Source organism: Diabrotica virgifera, chromosome 1, assembly GCF_917563875.1.
Source record: "Diabrotica virgifera virgifera chromosome 1, PGI_DIABVI_V3a".
Taxonomy (NCBI): domain Eukaryota; kingdom Metazoa; phylum Arthropoda; class Insecta; order Coleoptera; family Chrysomelidae; genus Diabrotica; species Diabrotica virgifera.
Genome location: NC_065443.1, coordinates 188,940,560 through 188,963,358, shown reverse-complemented (window position 1 = coordinate 188,963,358; position 22,799 = coordinate 188,940,560). Strand labels below are relative to the sequence as shown.

General features: G+C 33.4%; 1 protein-coding gene across 4 annotated transcripts in view; it reads left to right on the top strand.

Annotated features, from left to right (window-relative positions):
• The window catches only part of LOC114336873 (PDZ and LIM domain protein 3), a 189,442-nt gene that overhangs the window by 59,729 nt on the left and 106,914 nt on the right, over positions 1 to 22,799 (top strand). For 3 of the 4 annotated variants that reach the window (XR_003653490.2, XM_028287268.2, XM_028287265.2), the window contains exon 1: positions 13,433 to 13,861. The exons of the other annotated variant lie outside the window; for it this stretch is intronic. Coding sequence is in view for 2 of the 3 variants with exons in the window: in XM_028287268.2 (XP_028143069.1) it covers positions 13,748 to 13,861 (114 nt within the window). In the remaining variant the exon portion in view is untranslated. Of the gene's footprint in view, positions 1 to 13,432; positions 13,862 to 22,799 lie in introns of those variants that run through there. 4 annotated transcript variants of the gene reach the window in all.

Genomic DNA, 22,799 nt, shown 5'->3' with positions numbered 1-22,799 from the left:
AAAAGGCATTCAGGCATCAAATATCCAAAAAATCTTTTCAGGACATAATAATGAAAAGACCTCCACTGCAATAAAAACTTGTACTGAAATGATGGCATCTCCTGAGATAAAATATTCCGGAAATAAAATGAGTCTCCGTTCGGATTTTCGGGCGGGAACTATCTAAGGGGAAACACTATTACAGGTTAGAAAAATCAGAATAGGGTCGTGGAATCTTAATAGACTTACAGGTAAGGGTCTGGAGTTAGCGGATGCGCTCAAACTAAGGAAAGTTCAAATTCCTTTCATTCAAGTAAGTGAATCAAGGTGCAAATGACAAAGAGCGAAAGAACTAGGTGAAGGATACAAATTGTGGTATGTGCGGAGTAGTAATACTAACGTGTGATCCAAAATTATTGTCACCATAGGTGGCTCTGAACGACAGAGATAGCTATACAGTGCGTGTCTATTCTTAATTCAGATATACTTTCCAGTTTACGTCAACTTTGCAGTGTACGTCAGCTTAACAAGAAAAGTTGGGTTATGTAGAGATGTTGGTGGTGGACATATACAGCACGTTGTTTGATTTTATTTATTACTGTTACTTATAATTTTGTTAATTCTTTTTATTTTTGATTTAAGTTCTGTGTTAAAAGTTTTGACTGATTTTTTATGTTTTATAATGTTAATCAAAATTAATTGATAAACCAATGATAAAAATTCAGATTAAAACAAGACATACGTAATTTTTTGCACGGCTAGCTTTGATCCCAATAATTGTGGATCGCTCGTTAGAAATGGAGTTGGTATAATTGCTGATAGTGAAATAAATGATAACGTAGTAGAAGTTGTAAGAACGAGTAATAGAATGATCTCAGTGAAATTTGTAATTGATAAAGAGGTATTGAATGTTGTGTGTGTATGCTCCTCAAACAGGTCTGGGTGAAAATGAAAGAAGAACTTTCTATGACCAATTAGGAGACGTACTGAGTGATATTACATCAGAGGAGAATATTATAATAATAATAGGAAGTGATTTTAATGCACATATGGACCAAACCAAGACAGGATATGAAACAATACATGGAGGATTAGTCATGCTTGAATTAGTCACAGCATTAGATATGACGATTGTTAACACATTCTCTAAAAAGAGAAACTCAACTTATTACGTACAAAAGTGGACAACATTATTCCCAAATAGGCTATTTCATGATAAGGAAAGAAGCCTTACGTAAATGCAAGGACTGCAAGGTAATAGTTAGCGAGACAGTAAGTCAACCACGTAAGCTGCTTGTTCTGGACATGGAAGTAAAAAAGCGAAACTAAACAACAATATCGGAGAGGACCACAAAAATCAAGTGGTAGATGCTAAAAGATAAGAAAGGAAGTCTATTCAGTGAAAGAATAATAGAAAAAATATGTTGGAAAATAAAAGGAAGCCCTGGTACAATCTAGAGAACAATGGCCAGTATTTTTAGAGAGACGGCTATTGAAATACTTGGGAAAACGTCAGGAAAGAAGTTTGAGGATAAAGAGACTTGGTGGTGGTCAAAAGAAGTACAAGGAAAAATAAAAGAAACGGGAAAGTTGTACAAAAAGTGGCAAGAAACCAGATCGGACAGAGATCTTCAAAACTATATGGTCGCCAAAAAGTAAGCGAAAGTAGCAGTAGCAAAAGCTAAAGCAGAAGCGTATTCAAACCTATACGATTAACTTGATACTAGGGAACTCGAAACAAAGATGTAAAATAGCCAAACAGAAAACAAAGCAAGCAAAAGATTTTAATCAGATTAGATGTATCCAAGACGAAAATAAATTCACAAAAAGGATGTCAAAAAGAGATGGAGAAAGTACTTTGATAGTTTATTAAATAAAGAATTTGACAGACAGCCTGTGGACATAACGGATGGTCACCAAAATAACAAACGAGGAAGTGGCTCAAGCGCTCCAAAAAATAAAGAAAGGAAAAGCAGTCGGACCAGATGACATTCCTGGGGAAGTATGGTGAGCATTGGGAGAGACAGGAACAAGTTGACTAGCAGTAGGGGTCGACACGACAAGAATTCTTGTCTTGATACCAACTGCTTGTCTTGTCTTGAGAAAAAATCAAGAAATTAAAAAAAAATCGTGTCTTGACGTTTTCTTGACATCTTATATCTTGTCTTGACTCAAGAAATTTCAAGATCTTGAAATTTCTTGATTACCAGGTCTGGTGAAACCCCGACGGCACTTTTTAATGCGTTGCGTGCTAATAAAATAAACATTTTGTATGTTCCGCACATATTTTAAACTTAGCTGTCCAGGATTTCATAACAGTTGGATAAGAGGATGAGATTAAAGTAGAAAATGATATAAATGATACCTACTGCTGTAGGTTTGAACTCTCCTGTAAATAAAATTAAATACCTACCTTGGAAAAAAATCAAAAGCTTAGAACAAATGCAACTTAACTTAAGAGGAAACAGTAGCGATCAACAGGTAGCGAAAACGCGTTCCAAGATTGCGGCTGTAATTTTGAATATTTTTTCGAGATATTTGACACACGTATTCGTAATATAATAAAGAATGGCGGTACAGAGCCCAATTTGAAAAATATATTAATATGTGGAAATTACTCTGTAATTAAATACAATATTTAAAAAATGAGCCTGTACCGCCATTAAGAAGAACAAAAAAATACACTTTCTTCAAATAAACTTTTTTATCCGATGCCTAGATTTTGTGTCATTTTGGAACTACTAAATTTTTTTATTTCATTAGTAGTTCCAAAATGCCACAAAATCTAGGCATCGGATAAAAAAGTTTATTTGAAGAAAGTGTATTTTTTTGTTCTTCTTAATGGCGGTACAGGCTCGTTTTTTTAATATTGTATTTAATTACAGAGTAATTTCCACATATTAATATATTTTTTAAATTGGGCTCTGTACCGCCATTCTTTATTATACAGTGAGCACTTAAAGGTTGGAATAAATTCATTTTCTCGAGAACGGACGATTTGGGAAAAAAATCCCGAAACAGGTCAATTTTTATTTTTAAATTACGACTTTTTGGCATATATGTCATACTAGTGACGTCACCCCTCTGGGCGTGATGACGTCATCGATGATTTTTTTAAATAGGAATAGGGGTCATGTGATAGTTCATTTGAAAGGTAATTTAATTCTCTATTCAGTAATATAAACATTTACATAACTATTTACACAGGGTGTCTAAAAAATTTTTTTTTAAATTAATTTTATTGACATAAAAAGAAGAATGCATGTAATTTTTATTTAGTCCAAAATACATTTTAAGGTTCTTGAACACAGAAAAAATGTTTATTTGAAAAATAATCATTGCTTTTCCCTTAAATCAAATGTTCAAATGTAAAAAAATTAAATGTTCAAAAAGAGGAAGGTGAGTGGGCGGCTAAAATGCTAAAACGATATTTATTTGTTAAATAAACTTTATTTCCTGTTTTCTGATAGCAGTAAAATGTATTTTGAGTTAAATAAATTACACACATTCTTCTTTTTATGTCAATAAATTTAATTTAAATAATTTTTTTTTGGACCCGCTGTATAAATAATTATGTTAATGTTTGTATTAGTGAATAGATAATTAAATTACCTTTCAAATAAGCTATCACACGACCCCTATTCTCATTTAAAAAAATTATAGATGACGTCATCACGCCCAGATGGGTGACGTCACTAGTATGACACATATGTCAAAAAGTCGCAATTTAAAAATAAAAATTGACCTGTTTCGGGATTTTTTTCCAAAATCGTCCATTCTCGAGAAAATGAATTTATTCCAACCTTTACGTACTCACTGTATTACAAATACGTGTGCCAAATATCTCGAAAAATATTCAACATTACAGCCGCAATCTTGGAACGCGTTTTGGCTACCTGTTGATCGCTACTGTATCACCTTAAAATAACAGGGCTTGTGAGGTCACAAATAATTGTAAGATTGCTATGCCAAAATTAGATGTGCATCTATGATGGCATTTGACTTTCGAGATGTTAACATTGGGTGTAAATGTAAAAAATGCTGTAACTATATTTTGCGATAACATCAAAAATTTAAATCATTGCAATTTCAGAATTTGTCAGTATCTCATAAGCTTTAAAACACTTTTTTCAATGATTGTTGGAGAAGACATGAAAATGTCTACCCGTCATTATCGAAAATGCCCAAGAATTTTCTCGGAGCGCCAGCAACATCTGTACCTGCGGAAAAGCTATTTTCAATAGCAGCTTTAACGAGAAAAAACGAAATGACAGACGAATGAAGAAGCAGTATATTAGTACCTGTTTACAAAACAAGGCAGACATACAACAATGTACAAACTACAGGGATATAAAACTACTTGGCCACACCATGAAAATATGGGAGAGAGTAATGGATAGACGGATACGTGAAGAAACCAAAATATCCGATAATCAATTTGGCATTATGCAGGGCAGATCAACAATAGATGCAATTTTCATTACAAGGCACTGATGAAAAAATACAGGAATAAAGAAACCAACGCTAATATGGTATTCATTGACCTTGAGGAAGCATATGATAGAGTTCCTCGAGAGATTCTGTGGTGGGTACTCAAATAAAAAAGGAGTCCCTGGTGAATATGTAAAGATTGTGAGAGATATGTATGAGGGAGTAACGACTAGTGTTAGGACAGGTGTGGGAGAGACTGATAAATTTCATGTGAAAGTAGGATTGCACCAAGGCTCCGTGCTTAGTCCTTATTTTATTATCATTAGTTTTGGACCAGTTAATAGCTAAACTACAGGATAACATTTCAAGGTGCTTAATGTATGCTGATGATGTGGTGTTAATAGGAAATAGTGAAAGATATTTAGAACAAAAACTGGAACAGCTGAGACTACTGTGAACTGATTGTGAAAGTAATAGTTTTAAGTACCTAGGATCGGTATTACAGAGTAATGGAGAAATATAGGTGGAGATGCATGCAGTAGAATTAGGGCTAAATGGGTGAAGTGGAAGGAAGCGAGTGATGTGTTTTGTGACAGAAACATTAGAATGAAGCTTAAGGGAAACAGCTATAAGACCGGCTATGATGTACGGAACTGAATGTTGGGCAGTGAAAAAGAAATAGGAATAACGAATGCAAGTGGCGGAAATGAGAATGCTTAGATGGATGAGTGGAGTGACAAAAAAGGATAAAATTAGAAGTGAGAATATTAGGGGAAGTTTAGGTGTGGCACCAATTGATGCCAAAATGAGAGAGCATAGGTTAAGATGGTTTGGTCATGTTCAACATCGCGACGTTAATCATCCAATACGAAGAATAGCTGAAGTGCAGATTCCTGGAAGGAGTAGGAGAGGAAGACCAAAGAAGACCTGGTGGGAGACGATAAGGCAGGACATGTTGGTAAAGGGGATTAACATTGCTATGACCTGAGATAGAATTGTGTGGAGAAATGTAATTAGGGAAGCCAACCCGCCTAGGGATAAGGCAAAGAGAATAATGATGATTAGGACTCTAAACTGTTAAATAGTAGGTTAACTCGTTAATTAAAAATCAACTTTCTTTTAAAAAAATTTACTGTTTTACAGTGTCATTTTAATAGTGTAAATAATAAGGTCACACGGTACGTGATACAGTAACTGCCAATAAAAATATTTCCAGCTAAATATATTGCCGGTCTTTCTATCATCATAAACATTAAATCTTTGGAACCGTGCCAGATCGACTTTTTGCAAAAGTTTTTATTAATACCTAATAAATCACAAACACGTTAGTTATTAAAAACATTTTTTTAATATAAAAATCTGTATCCAAGAATATTTATGAACAAGTTATTATTCAAAACCGTAAGCAAAATATCTACTAGAGAGCATTTTTATCACCGGCAGGAAAAACAGGTACTCCTTGAATTTTTGATAAAATTGTCGAACCATACTTTATGTTTTTATTCAAACTTTTATCGATGATTGACATGCTCTAATGGAGGGTTAGATCAATTAGATAAATAAACAAAAAACAAAAATTACGATAGTAGATTATTCAAATTCACTTGACACAACAGGAGCCTTAGACCAGTTTGAAGTGGTTAACGAGTTCAATTATCTAGGATCCTACATCAGTAATACAGGATCTTGTGAAACAGAAATACGTAGGAGAATAGGCATGGCCAAAAACGCTATGAGTCGATTATCGAAAATCTGGAAAGATCGCTCTTTGTCGAAGAACACCAAAATAAGATTAGTACGTGCCTTAATTTTTCCCATATTTAATTACGGATCCGAAACATGGACAATGAAGTCGGACGACAGAAAAAGGATTGACGCCTTTGAAATGTGGTGCTGGAGAAGAATGCTTCGGATCTCAAGGACGGAACACAGAACAAATCACTCAATCCTCCAAGAGCTTAATATTCAGACTCGACTATCCTCTATTTGCCTCTCCATCGTCTTAAAATTTTCCGGTCATATTGCAAGAAGAAGTGATGATAATCTTGAGAGACTTATAATTTCGGAAAACGTTGAAGGGCGCAGAAGTAGAGGTCGCTCACCTACTCGATAGACGGATCAAGTAGGGGAGAGTTGGACAAAACCGGGTACCACTCCAAAAACCGTCTGTATCTTTTGCTATGTGAGAGTAGCAAACAGCAAATGTTTGCTGCAGATTTAAATATTCTCAAATGACTTAAGTTTGATATGCCAATGCCAATTTTTAAAAATATTCTTAGATTTTTAATTTTTTTTTATTTTTATGAAAATATTGCAAAATACCCGGTTTTGTCCAACCGGTATGATAAAACCGGGTAGTAACTTAATTACCATGTAAAAATACTAATGGGCAGAAAATAAAATATTTATTAAAAGTATGTGAACAAAAATCGAAAATATATGAACAGAAGTCACAAATAAAAACTTCATTTATAAGCCGATTTGGTGCAAGACACACATTTTATTCAGCCTTCCTTCGCATTATAATTTGAAAATAGTTAATTGTAATATAGACACGCTACGTCATTATTATCTTCGTCCTCCAAACTCTCCAAAATTTTGTTTTTTGGTGCAGCCCTTTTTACCACGTTTTTCTTTTTTTTTTCGTCCAGTTCATTTAGTTGTAATTTTTTTACGACTGGAGATTTTTTAAATTTTTCCTACTAGCTTTCTTACTAGCTTCTTCAACAGAAGAAGCCACACATTGTAGTTAACTAAAAGCAAAAAAACCACTGCAGAAACTGGAAGTAACAAGTGGTCTGATAAAATCGGGCACCCCGGTTTTTTCGATTTTCGGACTACCCGGTTTTGTCAAACTCGTAGACAAGACATTAAATGGTATTTAAATTTTTAAATTATGATATAATCGTTGACTGATAAATATACTCCGTATTTATCAATCAACGATATAATATTAAAAATTTTTGGCCAAATTAAAGGTAATATACTAGGTTACATGTATTAAATTTTGAAATGGCCATTAGTTATTCATTAGAGGAGAAAACAGCTATCAACTTACCTTAAAAATCGAGTTTCCTGCATCAAAAAACAGGTGAGGTTTTACTGCTCCGGCACAGATTACTCAAATGAGGTAGAAATGAATACACACTACTGCTGGTGGTAAAGTGACACTAATTTTAACATTGTCTAATAGCAGCAGACAGTTAGAAGAATTAAGGGGTACCTACCCGGTGTTATCAACCTACCCGGTTTTGTCCAACTCTCCCCTACAGAAAGCCAGTGGAAAAACATTCTCTGAATCCATGAAGGACTCCATGAAGCTATGAAAATTATAAGAGACAAAGAACAAAAGTTAAAGAGATAGTTAAGAAAGAGAAAAAGAAAAGTTGGGAAAAATTCGGAGAAAAAATGGAAGAAAACAGCAGAGAAAACGTAAAATTATCTTATAGAACACTGAAAAACCCAAGAAGCAACAAAGAAACGAAACTGAAACAAATAATGAACAAGGAAGGAACAATAATAAACGACGATAAGACAATAATGGAAAGATGGAGGGAACATTTCCAGCTGATACTGAATGGAAATCAAGCGAATACAATGGAGAAGGAAAGCCACATCAAGAGAGTATCCATGAGAAACAAGAAAAATCCATAAACTATAGAAAAAGAAGAACTGGAAGGAGCAATAAGAAAGATACAGATTGGAAAAGCACCAGAGGAAGCGCTCAAAAGGCACAAAATATGTCAAGAAGAACTAATGCAACTTCTTCTGCACGTTTAGTTTTCAATGGCCGTAATGGTACAAATTTTGTTACAATGCGAAAAGCGAGAGCTGGAGGGTGACCTTGCGCGAAAATACACAATGAATGAGAGATAGGTACACAATACGAGAAGATCACCCGCCAGTTAAATATCGCTTGCCGGATTGTAAATGATCTTGGTAGACAAAATTGAACTTAAATTGATTATCTGCTTGGGCTTGAATATCTATCAAATCTATTTGACATCTACTATTCATTTCTTTTTGACAGTATAAGTTTCACTACTAAACCTTTTTGGGAACTTTTAGATTTTTTTCTGGCAAGTTTCACGTAGATCCAAATAGATCGATATGATTTCTACAGTACTAGTCTAAGAGCTACTGAACCCTCCGACTAACGGTCGTCCTGTAAGGCTAGAAATTTGTCTAGTGATAATTCATAGCACACCAAGGCTAAAAACCATGACCTGGCAGGCATCAGCCGTGCACGTGTATCTATCAGGTGAATCGAAAAGTGCAAATTTAGGGGGTAAAATAAACTTTCTCCTGTAAGGTTTAAATTTAAAAGTATGTGTTTGAGTAAGTCATTTAGAAGAAATGTGTACAATGACAGGCGATTCTGAAGAGCAGAAGACCTTGCCAGGCGAGGGAAAGATTAGGGGTTTTTCCTAAAATTATTTTTTTTGCATCGAACAATTTTTTTTAGGTTTTTTGAATTATTCCAAACAGAAAAGGTCTTTAGTAATTTTTCTCTTAAGTTAATAATTTTTGTTATATAAGCGATTGAAAATTTTGAAAATTGCGAAATTGGCCATTTTTAACCCTAAATCGGACATTTATCTAAAAATTTGCCAAGTAGACCAGGGCGCATCTGTAAAAATATTAGTACATTTGGACGTTGAGTGGTGACTCAAATTTTTTTGCAGAAATTGCTTGAAAATAAATCAAGTAATAATATTTGAGTTATCCTCCCTCTCAAATAGGTCCGGAACATTGTTTAAATAATCAAAATGTCAAAAAATTAAGGAAAAATTCGATTTTTTTCTTCGTTTTTTGATTATAACTTAAAATTATTTAAAAATGAATAACCATTTTCAATTTCACAATATGGCTTGCAAATTTTAGAAGCCTCGGAGGTGTAACCAGAGAAGGTTCCCATTGTTTTCATTCTGGTGGGATGTAGAATAGCATTATGTTGTTTTATATGCCATTAGAGTGAAAACTTAGTCTTTTTAAAATTATTTATTTCCGAGAAAAGTTGTACTGACATAATAGGTCTGGATCCCGCGTATGAAAAAAAAGTTGATTAATAGCAAGCTGAAAATTTGTTAATAGCTTAAGGGTGTCTAGTCGGATAAACTTTGGTATATGGGAACACTGGAACAAGGGCAGTTTTAATTGTGGAACAGGTTAAAAATGTGGAACGGTCACACCACGAAAACGGCACATTTATTTTGTCCGACAGAACAGACTTAAGCTCTCCGAACAGAGATTAAACTCTCATGCAAAAATCAGACTGCTATTTATCACCTGTCATAAATCCTGTCATTTGATATATTCTACATGTTCCACTCATTAAAACGCCCATTTGGTGATAGATATCAGTCTGATTTTTGCATGAGAATTTAATCTCTGTTCGAAGAGTTTAAGTCTGTTCTGTCGGACAAAATACATGTGCCGTTTTCGTGGTCTGACCGTTCCAAATTTTTAACCTGTTCCACAATTAAAACTTCCCCTGTTCCAGTGTTCCCTTATATCAAAGTTTGTCCGACTAGACACCCTTAAGCTATTAACAAATTTTCAGCTTGCTATTAATCAACTTTTTTTTCATACGCGGGATCCAGACCTATAAAATTTGCGTATATAAATTTCCTATAATATAGAATTGGTTAAAAATTTAAAAAATAGTCACCCTTGTTGCAAAATAGCAATAATTGCGAAAAAACCATACAAAAACAAGTATTCGCATTTTACGTTTTTCAACCATTTATGATACATTTAGGACCTTCATATTTCACCCAGAAAAACTTTATGATACAGTTAAATAATACGGTAAATTTCATTAAGATCGGTTCAATAGATTTCGCAAAATAAATTTCGCAATCCAGCTTTCGCAAAAAAAATTCATTTTTTCAAAATGTTACAGGACTGAAAATAAAGTAGATAGCAAGTTGATTTTTTTTTGCTTATAGAAATATACTGTACCTTTCATTTGCAATTTTGCAAAATTAAAATCGATTAACACCACGGCGTCAGGATTTTTTTAAATAAACATTAATTATTGGTGCTACGCGCAGGACAGCGGATAGTTTGCTCTGATTGGTCATTCCAATGACCTTTGATAATGATTGATACATTTTAATTTTTATTACATTTCGATGTAAATAAATAAATTTGTTTATTGCAAAATAAAAACACATACTCTATCCTTTGAAATAACACTTTTATTAGCAAAAACTTTCTTTGTTTATATATTTTAACTTAGAGAATAAAAGTTTATTATCTTTAAATATATGCAATTGTTTAAACAATATTTCACAAGCAATAATAAAATTAGTTTGATTTTTGTGGAATTAAAATATTAAAATACAACAAAATATAGAGTAAGAAAATAATATATTAGATAAAGATTGGAAGAAATTTTGGTGGAAATCAACTTGTGTGAATCGAACACCGCTGTCCTGCGCGTAGCATCAAAAATTAATGTTTATTTAAAAAATTTCCTGACGCCGTGGTAATTAATCGATTTAAATTTTTCAAATTGCAAATGAAAGGTACAGTACACTTTTATAAGCAAAAAAATTCAACTTGCTATCTGCTTTATTTTCGGTCCTGTAACATTTTGAAAAAATGAATTCTTTTTGCGAAAGCTGGATTGCGAAATTTATTTTGCAAAATCTATTGAACCGATCTTAATGAAATATACAGTATTGTTTTACTGTATCATAAAGTTTTTCTGGGTGAAATATGAAGGTCCTAAGTGTAGCATAAATGGTTGAAAAACGTAAAATGCCAATACTTGATTTTGTATGTTTTTTTCGCAATTATTGCTATTTTGCAACTAGGGTGACAATTTTTTAAATTTTTAACCAATTCTATATTGTAGGAAATTTAATTACGCAACTTTTATGTTTGTACAATTTTTCTCGGAAATGAATACTTTTAAAGTTATAATCAAAAAACGAAGAATAAAATCGAATTTTTCCTTCATTTTTTGCCATTTTGATTATTTAAACAATGTTTCGGACCTTTTTGAGAGGGAGGATAACTCAAAAATTATTATTTGATTTATTTTCAAGCAATTTCTGCAAAAAAAATTGAGTCACCTCTCAACGTCCATCTCAAAACAGATGCGCCCTGGACTAAAGGTAGGTAGATATTCTTTAAACATTGATTGATGAAATCCCAAAGAGTTTTTTGCAATACAATATCGGAAACCCCTTTGTTTTTTAATTGCTAATCAAGCGGGCGCGACACTGTAGTATAAGTGAGGACGTTTGAGTTGGCATAAATTCATTATCTCGAGAATGGGCAAATTTCAAGAGAAATCTTCAGACAGGTCGATTTTTATTTTTAAATTAGGACTTTTTGACATATATATATATATATATATATATATATATATATATATATATATATATATATATATATATATAATACTGGGCATGATGACGTAATCGATGATTTTTTAAATAAGAGTAGGGGTTGTGTGACAGCTCATTTGAAAGTTTATTTAATTACCTATTAAGTAATATAAACATTAACATAATTATTTATACAGGGTGTACAAAAAATTTTTTCTTCTATTTGTCAAATTTAATTAAAGTTAATTTAATTAAAAAAAATTTTTTTTACACCCTGTATAAATAATTGTGTTAATGTTTATACTAGTGAATAGAGAATTAAATAACCTTTCAAATAAGCTATCACACAACCCCCACTCTCATTTAAAAAAATCATCGATTACGTTATCCCTCTCAGATGGATGAGGTCACTAGTATTATATATATATGCCAAAAAGTCCTAATTTAAAAATAAAAATCGACCTGTCTGAGGATTTCTCTTGAAATTTGCCCATTCTCGAGATAATGAATTTATGCCAACTCAAACGTCCTCACTTATACTACAGTGTCGCGCCCGCTTGATTAGCAATTAAAAAACAAAGGGCCCAAATTAGCCCGATATTGTATTGCAAAAAACTCTTTGGGATTTCATCAATCAATGTTTAAAGAATATCTAACTACCTTGGCAACTTTGAAATTTTTAGATAAATGTCCGATTTAGGGTTAAAAATGGCCGATTTCGCAATTTTCAAAATTTTCAATTGCTTATGTAACAAAAATTATTAGTTTAAGAGAAAAATCACTAAAGACCTTTTCTGTTTGGAATGATTCAAAAAACCTAAAAAAAATTGTTCAATGCAAAAAAAAAATTTAGGAAAAACCCCTAATCTTTCCCCTCGCTTGGCAAGGTCTTGACTTACTCAAACACATACTTTTAAATTTAAACCTTACAGGAGAAAGTTTATTTTAGCCCTAAACTATGCACTTTTCGATTCACCTGGTAGATACATGTGCACGGCTGATGCCTTCCAGGTCATGGTTTTTAGCCTTGGTGTGCTATGAATTATCACTAGAAAAATTTCTAGCCTTACAGGACGACCGTTAGTCGGAGGGTTCACTAGCTCTTAGACTATACCTACCTATGTATTATGGCATTCCGCTTGCGTGTACGATCGTTATAATTTGAATTTCTTACTTTTACCAATATCCTCTGGGAAATGTATACAATTACCGGTAATTGTGTACAATTACCAGATAATCTACTTACCGTAACATGTATATTACCGAATAGAGAATTTAACAGCCTTTCAAATAAGCTACCACATGTCCATATTCCTTTTTAAAAAAATCATCGATTACGTTATCACGCTTAGATGGATGAGCGTGATAACGTATGAAATATGAAATATATCCCAAAAAATTGTAATTTAAAAATAAAACTGTTTCGGGATTTTCCTTCAAAATGGTCCATTTTAGAGAAAATTAATTTATTCCATAATTTTGCCCCCATCTCTCTATAGGTATATAATATGTGTGTGTTTGCTCTTAAAAACCGTAATTGTACCTATAGATGACTACAACGACATTCTGTTCTTTAAAAAGATGAATCTAAGTGCAAAAAGTCAAGGAAAAAGAAACGTAATGCGTACGAATTCGATCGAGCCAAGTTATTTTTGATTCAGTGATTGCAATGTAAAAAGATTAGACCACATAACGAATCTCACCTACCTACACCTTAGCACTATCCTAAATAGCAACCAATTTAAAAATTGTGTATATAATTTAAAAAACCTACCCGAAAAAATTTCGTTTAAAAAACGATACAAAAATCATAGAAAACCAACAATAATTAAAAAATTTGTCGACTAGCTTCCAAGCTCAAAAATAACTTTTTTCGTCGGATAGTTATTTTTAAACTTTATTTACAACAAAACTGCATCATAAAGTACAAGTAGTGGTATACATTATACTGTTCCGCGTTTAAGTGTAGTGAATATAGTTTAAGTTTTTAATCCATGGGCAAAATACACGAAGTTGTTTTAAATCTCAAGAGAAACACCCCTACAGAACATTGGGGTTTCAGTTTGGTTGGAGGATCTGATGTTAAAACACCACTGATCGTTACGAAAGTAAGTTTTTTAGTATCAGAAAGAAAAACTAGTAATTTGTGGGGCAAAAATATATATAAATTACTTAAGCGACATATTCTAACATAGTATTATTCTTATATGAATCAGTTGAATCTTGAATCAGTTATCCATATAGAAAACGATAGGAAACTTTTTCTTTCGATATAGTCTGAGAGGAAGCAATATATTGCTTCTCTGGAGTTTTACATAATGTACATCTTTGTTTCTTTTTACATAATGTAGGTAAATTGTGTGGAATAAAATTGAATTAAAATTAAAAACCAAAACATACATATACTAAAACTTATATAATGTATTGTATCTTTTGTACGAGTGACATTCATATTGGTGTTATTAATTAAGATTTTTGTTTTGACTAAGGTGATTCCCAATTACAATATGAATCTAAACGTATATATGAAATATTAAATTTTAACAAGAAAGTTTTTGGTAGGTATTGCAGTTATTTCCGCGGACAAAATTTTTGATCATTTTTGAAAATGTTGGAAAAAAATTTGTGATCTAAAGGTAGATTACCTCACCTGCCGAATCTTGGCTTCCGTATTTTATGAGTAGTAACTGTTTCTACGTTAGTTGTAGTAGCCATAATAGCCTTACTAGATATAATATGTTATCAGGGAAGCTTTGATGCAGCGGTTTCTCGATACCTTCTGTATTCTGATACCGTTGACCACTATCTTAGATTTTTCGCTTTCTAGACCAATTTCTCAGCCTCAGGATAACAGAGTCCTTTTTCACTTACCAGCTCATCCGCGGTAGTTAGCAGGATGTACCAGATGATAATGATCTAGAATCCAGATCATCATACGAGCAGGTGAGGTTGGCATTTAAATAGGAGATGTTCTATGTTGCGCATCACTACCCCATTATACCCCAAATATACAGTTTCATGATAATATATCCTACAGTTCCATATACAGTGTGTCAATTTGAAAGGTGACACTCTCAATAATTTGGTCCCTATAGAAAATCTAAAAATATGTAAAAACACGTTAAATTTATTTATGAGGCGGATAATTTTGTAGAGCAGTTTTCAACTAAATTATATCAACCCTCTAGCGGGGGAGGAGACAACCAATAAAGTCTTTAATGTAAAGGGAGCTTGAGTGAGACCTCATTTTAAACGCCGTTTAACCACATTTTCAAAAATACCACATAATATATCATATTTCTTTTCAGTACTTTTGAAAAAATCTTGGACTCAATACTCCAAAAGACTTTTGGAGTTCGTAACTCGATACTTAATATCTTTACGGTTTTACTTGATTTTTCCAAAAACAATCCAAAAAATACTCAAAATAAACCAACACTAAAAAACTATTTTGGAGTTCTGAACCTTAATACCTTTACGGTGTCACTTGATTTTTCCAAAAGTACTTAAAATAAATTTAATGTGTTTGGTATTTTTGAAAAGGCGGTTGAGCGACCTTTAAAATGAGGTATTACTCAAGCCCCCTTTTCAGTAGGTATCATTTTGGGGTTGTGTCCGCCCCCGCTAGAGAGTTGATGCAATTTAGATGAAAAGTGATCTACAAAATGTTCTTCTCACAGATAAATTTGACGTGTTTTTGCATATTTTTAGATTTTCTATAGGGACCAAATTATAGAGGGTGGTACACTCTATTTTTGGAGTTCTGAACTTTATCGTAGCAATATTCACATCCTGTCGAATTGTAGGTACTCATTTGACATCAAAAACTCTATTTATGTTATGACCTTTATAAATTTCGTAGCAACATTCACATCGTGTAGAGTTGTACTCATTTGACATCAAAAACTCTATTTATGTTCAAATGATTTTTAATGTAGTTTACTATTGTTAAAAATTATTAATATAGCGATATGTTTAATCTTAGTATACAGGATTGTTCGAAACTCGAAATGAGTATTTTATTGGATTATACTTTTCTTAAATGGAATACCCTGTATTTTAGTATTGTAATGAAATATTTTATGGTTTTTAAGTTATTCGTGATTCCTTAAGCCAAACATTAATTGTAACATAAATTACGTGAAATTTTATTAGCTTGGCCGTGAAAATATGCAATCAAAAATAATTTTCTGAGAATAAATATATACTAGGGCGGTCCAATAAGTAGGTAGTTAGCCTCCAAAAGGAAAACGAAAATTTTGGAAAACTAGTGACTTACTTCTGAAGGTAGTCTCCTTTTAGCTCGATACACTTGACCCAGCAAAGCTCCGTCTTCTTTAACCCATCTGAAAAATACGTTTTCTCGAGGTCTGCAAAATGGGTTTCCGCATGGCGGTGATGAACTTCTCATTCGACTTAAATTTCTGCCTGGCGAGTAACTTTCTCAAGTTTGGAAACAAAAATAAGTCTAACAGGATCAAGTCTGGAGAATCCAGTGGATGGGATAGAAGTTCGTAGCCCAATTTGACAAGTTTGGCCATGGCGACGGTGGATGTGTGAGCCGGTGCGTTGTCATGGTGGAAGAACATTTTTTCTTCACCAATAGGGGGCTGTTTTTTCTGCAACTCGATGTCGAATCGGCCCAATAATGCGGCTTAGTAAAGATCCGTGACCGTTTTGACCTTTTCCACGAAGTTGATAAGTATATGTAGACTTCGCCTTCTTCGAGCACGTTGGCGGGGTGACGTCCACTGTATTGACTGTTCCCTTGTCTCTGGTAAGTACCGGTGAATCCATGTTTCTTCTACGGTAATAAAGCAACGTAGAAATTCCTTCGGATTACGCTCAAATAGCCTCAAAGACTGCTCTGAAGTGGCGTATTGGTTGCACTTGTTGGTCTAAGTGAGAAAACGCGGCACCCATCGCGCCGATAGCTTTCTCATGCCCAAAATTTCACGCATGATACGACTTACTCGGCCTTTTGAGATGCATACTATCTCAACTATCTCGCGAACCTTCAGCCGGCGGTCTACCAATACGAGATCCTGAATTTCTTTCACACTATCCTCCGTGGTAGCCGTATTCGGCTACCACGATTATTTCCCCTATAATAATTGTCTCGTAGAATTTATATAGATAAGAGAGACAAAACGAACTTACTATGAGGAAAAATGTAAAGAGATAGAAGATCTTCAGTACAAATAATACGATCTAATCAACCTGCATAAAAAGGTTAAAGAAATGGCCGGGCTGCAAAAAAGAAACCACAACACAACTCTTTTAGACAAAAATGGAAACACTATTATAACGACTGACGAAAAGCTAAAACGATGGAAAGAATATATGGAAGAGCTTTTCGACGATGAAAGAGGAAACCTACAAGACATATCTTTCGAAAACAGAGAAACAAGTGTAGAAAATACAAAGGAAGAAATATTGTATGCACTAAAAAACACCAGTAACGGAAAAAGCCCGGGGCCAGATCAACTGCCTATCGATATCCTTAAAATAATAGAAAATGAGTACATAGATGTCCTCTTAAAGCTCTTTAGTGAAATTTATCAGTCGGGTGACATACCCAACGAATGGTTGACCTCAACATTTATTTGTCTCCCAAAAAAGAAAAATGCTAGAGAATGCACCGACCACCGCACTATAAGCCTGATGTGTCACACACTTAAAATGTTTTTAAAGATCATTCATAAACGCATTTACCAAACACTTGATATGGATATCGAAGAAACCCAATTTGGATTCCGTACAGGCGTAGGTACCCGTGAAGCTCTCTTTACATTCAACGTACTAATCCAGAGATGCTTGGACGTGAACCGGGATATGTACGTCTGTTTCATAGATTACAACAAGGCTTTCGATAAAGTCCGCCACAAACAGCTAATGGACGTCCTCAAATCAAAACAATTACAATACAATGACCTTCGAATTATAACAAATCTATATTATAAACAGCAAGCACACATACGCATTAACCAACACACATCAGAAGAGTTCGAAATTAAAAGAGGAATGCGACAGGGGTGGGTATTATCACCACTACTATTCAATGTATACTCTGAAGAAATTATGAAAAGAGCTCTTGAGGGAGAAATAGCAGGAATAAAGGTAAGTGGAACGCCAACTAACAACATTAGATATGCGGACGATACTATTATAATAGCAGACAACCTTAAAGACCTTCAAAAGCTAATGAACAAGGTAGTTGAGTATGGAGAAGAATATGGATTATCAATAAATATCAAGAAAACTAAATTTATGAGGATATCAAAAACCCAAAATAATGATGAAAGCCTGACAATTAAAGGTAAAACTTTAGAACAAGTAGAAAACTAAAACTATCTTTGCACAATAATTAATCACACAAACGATTACTCCAAAGAATTCAAAGTTCGAATAGAGAAAGCAAGAACAAACTTCAATAAAATGAGAAAGGTACTTTGTGCAAGAGAACTGAAATTAGACTTGAGAGTTAGGCTGGCAAGGTGTTATATTTTCTCGACTCTGCTTTACGGGATAGAAGCATGGACACTTAACGCATCGACTACTAAAAAGTTGGAAGCATTTGAACTGTGAGTGTATAGAAGAATCCTGAAGATATCATGGACCGAGCATATAACAAACAACGAAGTCATGAGAAGAGTCAACAAAAGACTGGAAATATTGGAAACCATCAAGACACGAAAGCTGCAGTACCTGGGGCATGTTATGCGTAATGAGAGATACAACATACTTCAGCTGATTATACAGGGGAAAATCCAGGGCAAGAGAAGTGTAGGAAGGAGACGAATCTCGTGGTTGCGTAATTTGAGGGAATGGTACGGATGCACATCAACCGAACTATTCAGAGCAGCAGCATCTAAGACCAGAATAGCCATGATGATTTCCAACCTCCGTCGCGGAGATGGCACATGAAGAAGAAGAAGAAGAATTTATATTATAAATTCTACGAGAACGGATTTATATTTAATAAAGGTTTATTAAATATTTTACCTAATTTAAGATTATGAATATTAATGGGTTTTTAACATTTGGGACTAATGGTAGTTTGAGCTATTGTGTAATTTCTTATTTTATCTCTTCTTGTGACCTCTTCTATTTTTCTTAGGATTCTCATTTCTGTAGATTTGATTTTTCTTTTATTATTCTGTGTTAGCGTCCACAACTCACTCCCACAACAGTCGTATTTTATGGAAAATTAAATTATCGCTGTTTTATTTCAGTATGACTGCTCCCAGTTAAATTTTTCAAAAGTTATAAGCAAGAAAAGTAAAAAAAAAAACGATGTTTTAATCAGTTTTAAATACACTGGCGGGCAAAAAATTTAGGCCACATTGAAATTGTGATGTTTCGTTGAGATTTTCGGTTGTAAACTTCTGTATGCTGTTGTAAACCATCTATACTGCATTTTGTAAACTAACTTTAATAATCAATATTAAATTAATAGCAATATTTTGGTTTTTAAGCTTTATTTAGGAGAAGTAACAACTTTAGAGTTAAAACAAAGTGCGACTTATTGTTAAGAAACTGACAAAAAAAATATTAAAACTAAACATTATTGGAAAAAAATCTTCATCAATAGCGTGCGTTTCCTTCTCTTGCATTAATGACAGCTTCTATACGACTAGGTATACTTTCAATGAAATTACGAATCACATTCTGGTCGATGTTATCCCATTCTTGTAATAAAGACGAAAAGGGTCAACGTTTTTGATGGAAGACCATAGATTAATAATTAATTGTATATGTTACAGTTCAAGTTGATTATCCAGTTGGAGTTGACTTTTCCTAGTTCGAGTCGACTCAAACGGCTGGTTTTAGTAAAAGTTGATTATAAATATAAAATGAAGAGTTTTATTCAACATTTAATAGTAAAAGTAGACTCCAACTAGTTAATGTATACTCTTCCCAATGCCATTTAATAAAAGTTGATTCACACAAACAACCGATTCTAGAAATTAAATGTTACTGTATATTACGTTTGTTCTAGCAAACAGTCAAACTAGTCAGAAACCGTCAGCAAAGAGTTGGTCAATGAGAGTCAACATAATACAGTCACCAGTGCTATCCCCTCTACTCGCGCTGGTCGACTATTCGCTGATGGTTTCAAACATAGGCGTAACCAGGGGTGGTTTTGGGGGTTATAGCTCCCCCTATTTGGATGTACTTTGCGCTCTATGCGCTTAATACCATTAGTAAGGTAGTGTCGCCAAATAAGGCCAGTGTCTTAATTAGGCCAATTGCAAATATTTTCTTAAATATAGATATTATATATTAGAGGTCACCGTAAATGTCTTTCTCAGTCATAATTGTCTACGCCATTCAGTCGGTAGTATCACATAGCAGCGCCAAGTAGACTAGACACGTGTTTGTTACGGTGCGAAAGTTCGTTTATAAATTTTAGGTAAGTTATAAAATTACTAAAATGGTACTTAATGAATATAAGTCAATTATTTTTTCTTTGTAAAGCGATAGTAAATTAATACATTTTCAGGAATTGGAACTGTTTTTTCTCTATATTGCTTTTTATTATTTTTTTTTTATTTTAAATAAAAAAAAGTAGACAGTGTCCTAATAAAGCCAATTGTCCTAGACGTGTGTAAATATGCGAGATGTGTGCTTAATGTATTGAAAAATTTTTGTTTTTAATATGAATAAAAGTTTCTTTCACTAAATTTTGTATTTGTTCTTTAATTCTTAGGTTTAAAATTTATTATCCACCTCAATTTGCGTAAAAAATGAAACTGGCCTTATTAAGCTACCAGTTCCTAATAAGGCCAAATGTTCCAGATTTATTCAATGTTAAAATTTTATATTTCTTAATTTATTTAGTAAGTATTTTATCCTGAAATTCGATAGCTAAAATGTTAGGCAATACGTATACAAGAGTTTTCCCCCATATTGTTCCTGAATAAAATATTACAGATATTTAAACCTTAAGGTGGCCTTAATTGGCGACCTTACCTTATTCCATAACCCCCAGAGACCATCAAGTAGTTGTAACCCCCCCCCTTAGTGCCCTCCTGGTTACACCTCTGGTTTGAAACCGTTTGAAACTGATGCTAGAACAAACCTATTATGTTTAAATCGTGATATTTATAGTCCAGGCTGTATCGTCGCCCCCGTTAGGTAATTTATTCCAGTTCGATTCTTTTACACAAACTTACTCAAAAAGAGGTCTTTATAACGAATCCACAGGTTGGCAGGTGGTACCGTAATCGAAAAATTGTTTAAACAATTTTTTTTTAAACAAATTCACAAAAAAAATTCACTTCGGACATTTTTTTTACATCATTTGGGCCATTCGGACAAAAGAGGTCTTTTGTGATTTTTCTGTAAAATTTATTGTTCTCGAGTTATACGCGATTTAAAATTTGAAAAATACGAAAATGACCATTTTCAAGGCTTAGTTAAAACTCAGTTAAAAATTATTATTATGAAAGTCAGAAAGTCACCAAATCAAATTTTAACGACCCTCCTACAAAGTACTGAAGAAATATTTGTCATTATTGTATTACTAAGCTGTTATTTTTAATTATTAACAATGAGCGCTAGGAGCGTATTGAGGCGGCTGTCAATGTGAGTGCGACTGAGATGCACCATTGGACGGTCGGAATGGAGGATCTTACTCGCACTCACATTGACGGCCGCCTCAATATGCTTTTAGCGCTCATTGTTGATAATTAAAAATAACAGCTTAGTAATAAAATAATGACAAAAATTTCTTCAGGATCTTGTAGGGGGCTTTAAACTTTGATTAGGTGACTTTCTGACTTTCATAATAATAGTTTTTAATCGAGTTATTAAGCCTTAAATTGGTCATTTCCCATTTTTCAAATTTTAAATCGCGTATAACTCGAAAACTATCAATTTTAGAGAAAAATCACAAGTGACCTTTTTTGCTCCGAATGACCAAAATAATCTAAAAAAATTGTCCGGAGTGAAATACCTAGTTATTTATAAAACAGTTCGTGAAGTATGCTTTTTGCACACGCACGCGATGTTTAGAGCACGAGCGTGCCGAGTGCTATACATCGCCTAAGTGCACAAAAAGTACTTCACGCACAGTTTCATATAATATTTTATCTACCAAAAAACAAATAAAAAAACTGCAACTCTTCGTCACTGGAATACATTCCTATTTTACAATTTTTTAGAACTTTGACATTTAAAAATTCAAACTTCTGTCAAACCACAAAACTGTCAAAACTTTTTTTGCTCACATGTCATCATCATGACAAGGCGAAAGTTAAGGATATTTGATTATATGAAAGTGTGCTAAAGAACAGTGCGAAAAAGTAAATCCCATTTAAAATACATTATTACTTTACTTAAGGCACACTTTAAACCCTTCATGTACTGCTATCTATATTTACAATTTTCACACAATAAAAACTTATACATAATATGAGGTAGAGTAGATAAGAATTATATTTGTGAATTTGGTTAACAAAAACTGGTTAAACAATTTTTCGACCGCGGTACCGCCTGACACTGTATATTTGTTATAAGGATGTATTTGTTTGAGTAAGTTTGTGCAAAAAAATCGAATCAGAATAATTTACCTAACGGGGGCGACGTTAAAGCCTGGACTAATAAGTAGTTGAAACGGTCAAAACAAAGAGACGCACACTCATCAAAAATGCACGTGAGATTATACTCGTATAAATTGTATAATCTACTTTTACTAACAAGGGTTAGGAAGAGTCAACTTCAACTAGTAAAAGTTGATTTAAATTTTTCAAATTAACTTTTACTGCTCGTTTCAGTTGGAGACTCGAACTAGGAAAAGTCGACTCTAACTGAGAATCAACTTGAACTGTAACATATATATAGTATGATAAGATTGATCCAAAAGATTGCATAACCCAGACATCCAAAGTGAAAATTCTCCTCCAACACCAAATTGTTCTATATGGTCCATATTATAATGTTCAGAAAAAAGTCACACCATTTTGAGCGTCGGGTTTGGGGGGGGGGGGGAGAGAGGGGGGAGAAATCGGTAAATTCGTAGTTTTTTGCGTTTTTCGTCAA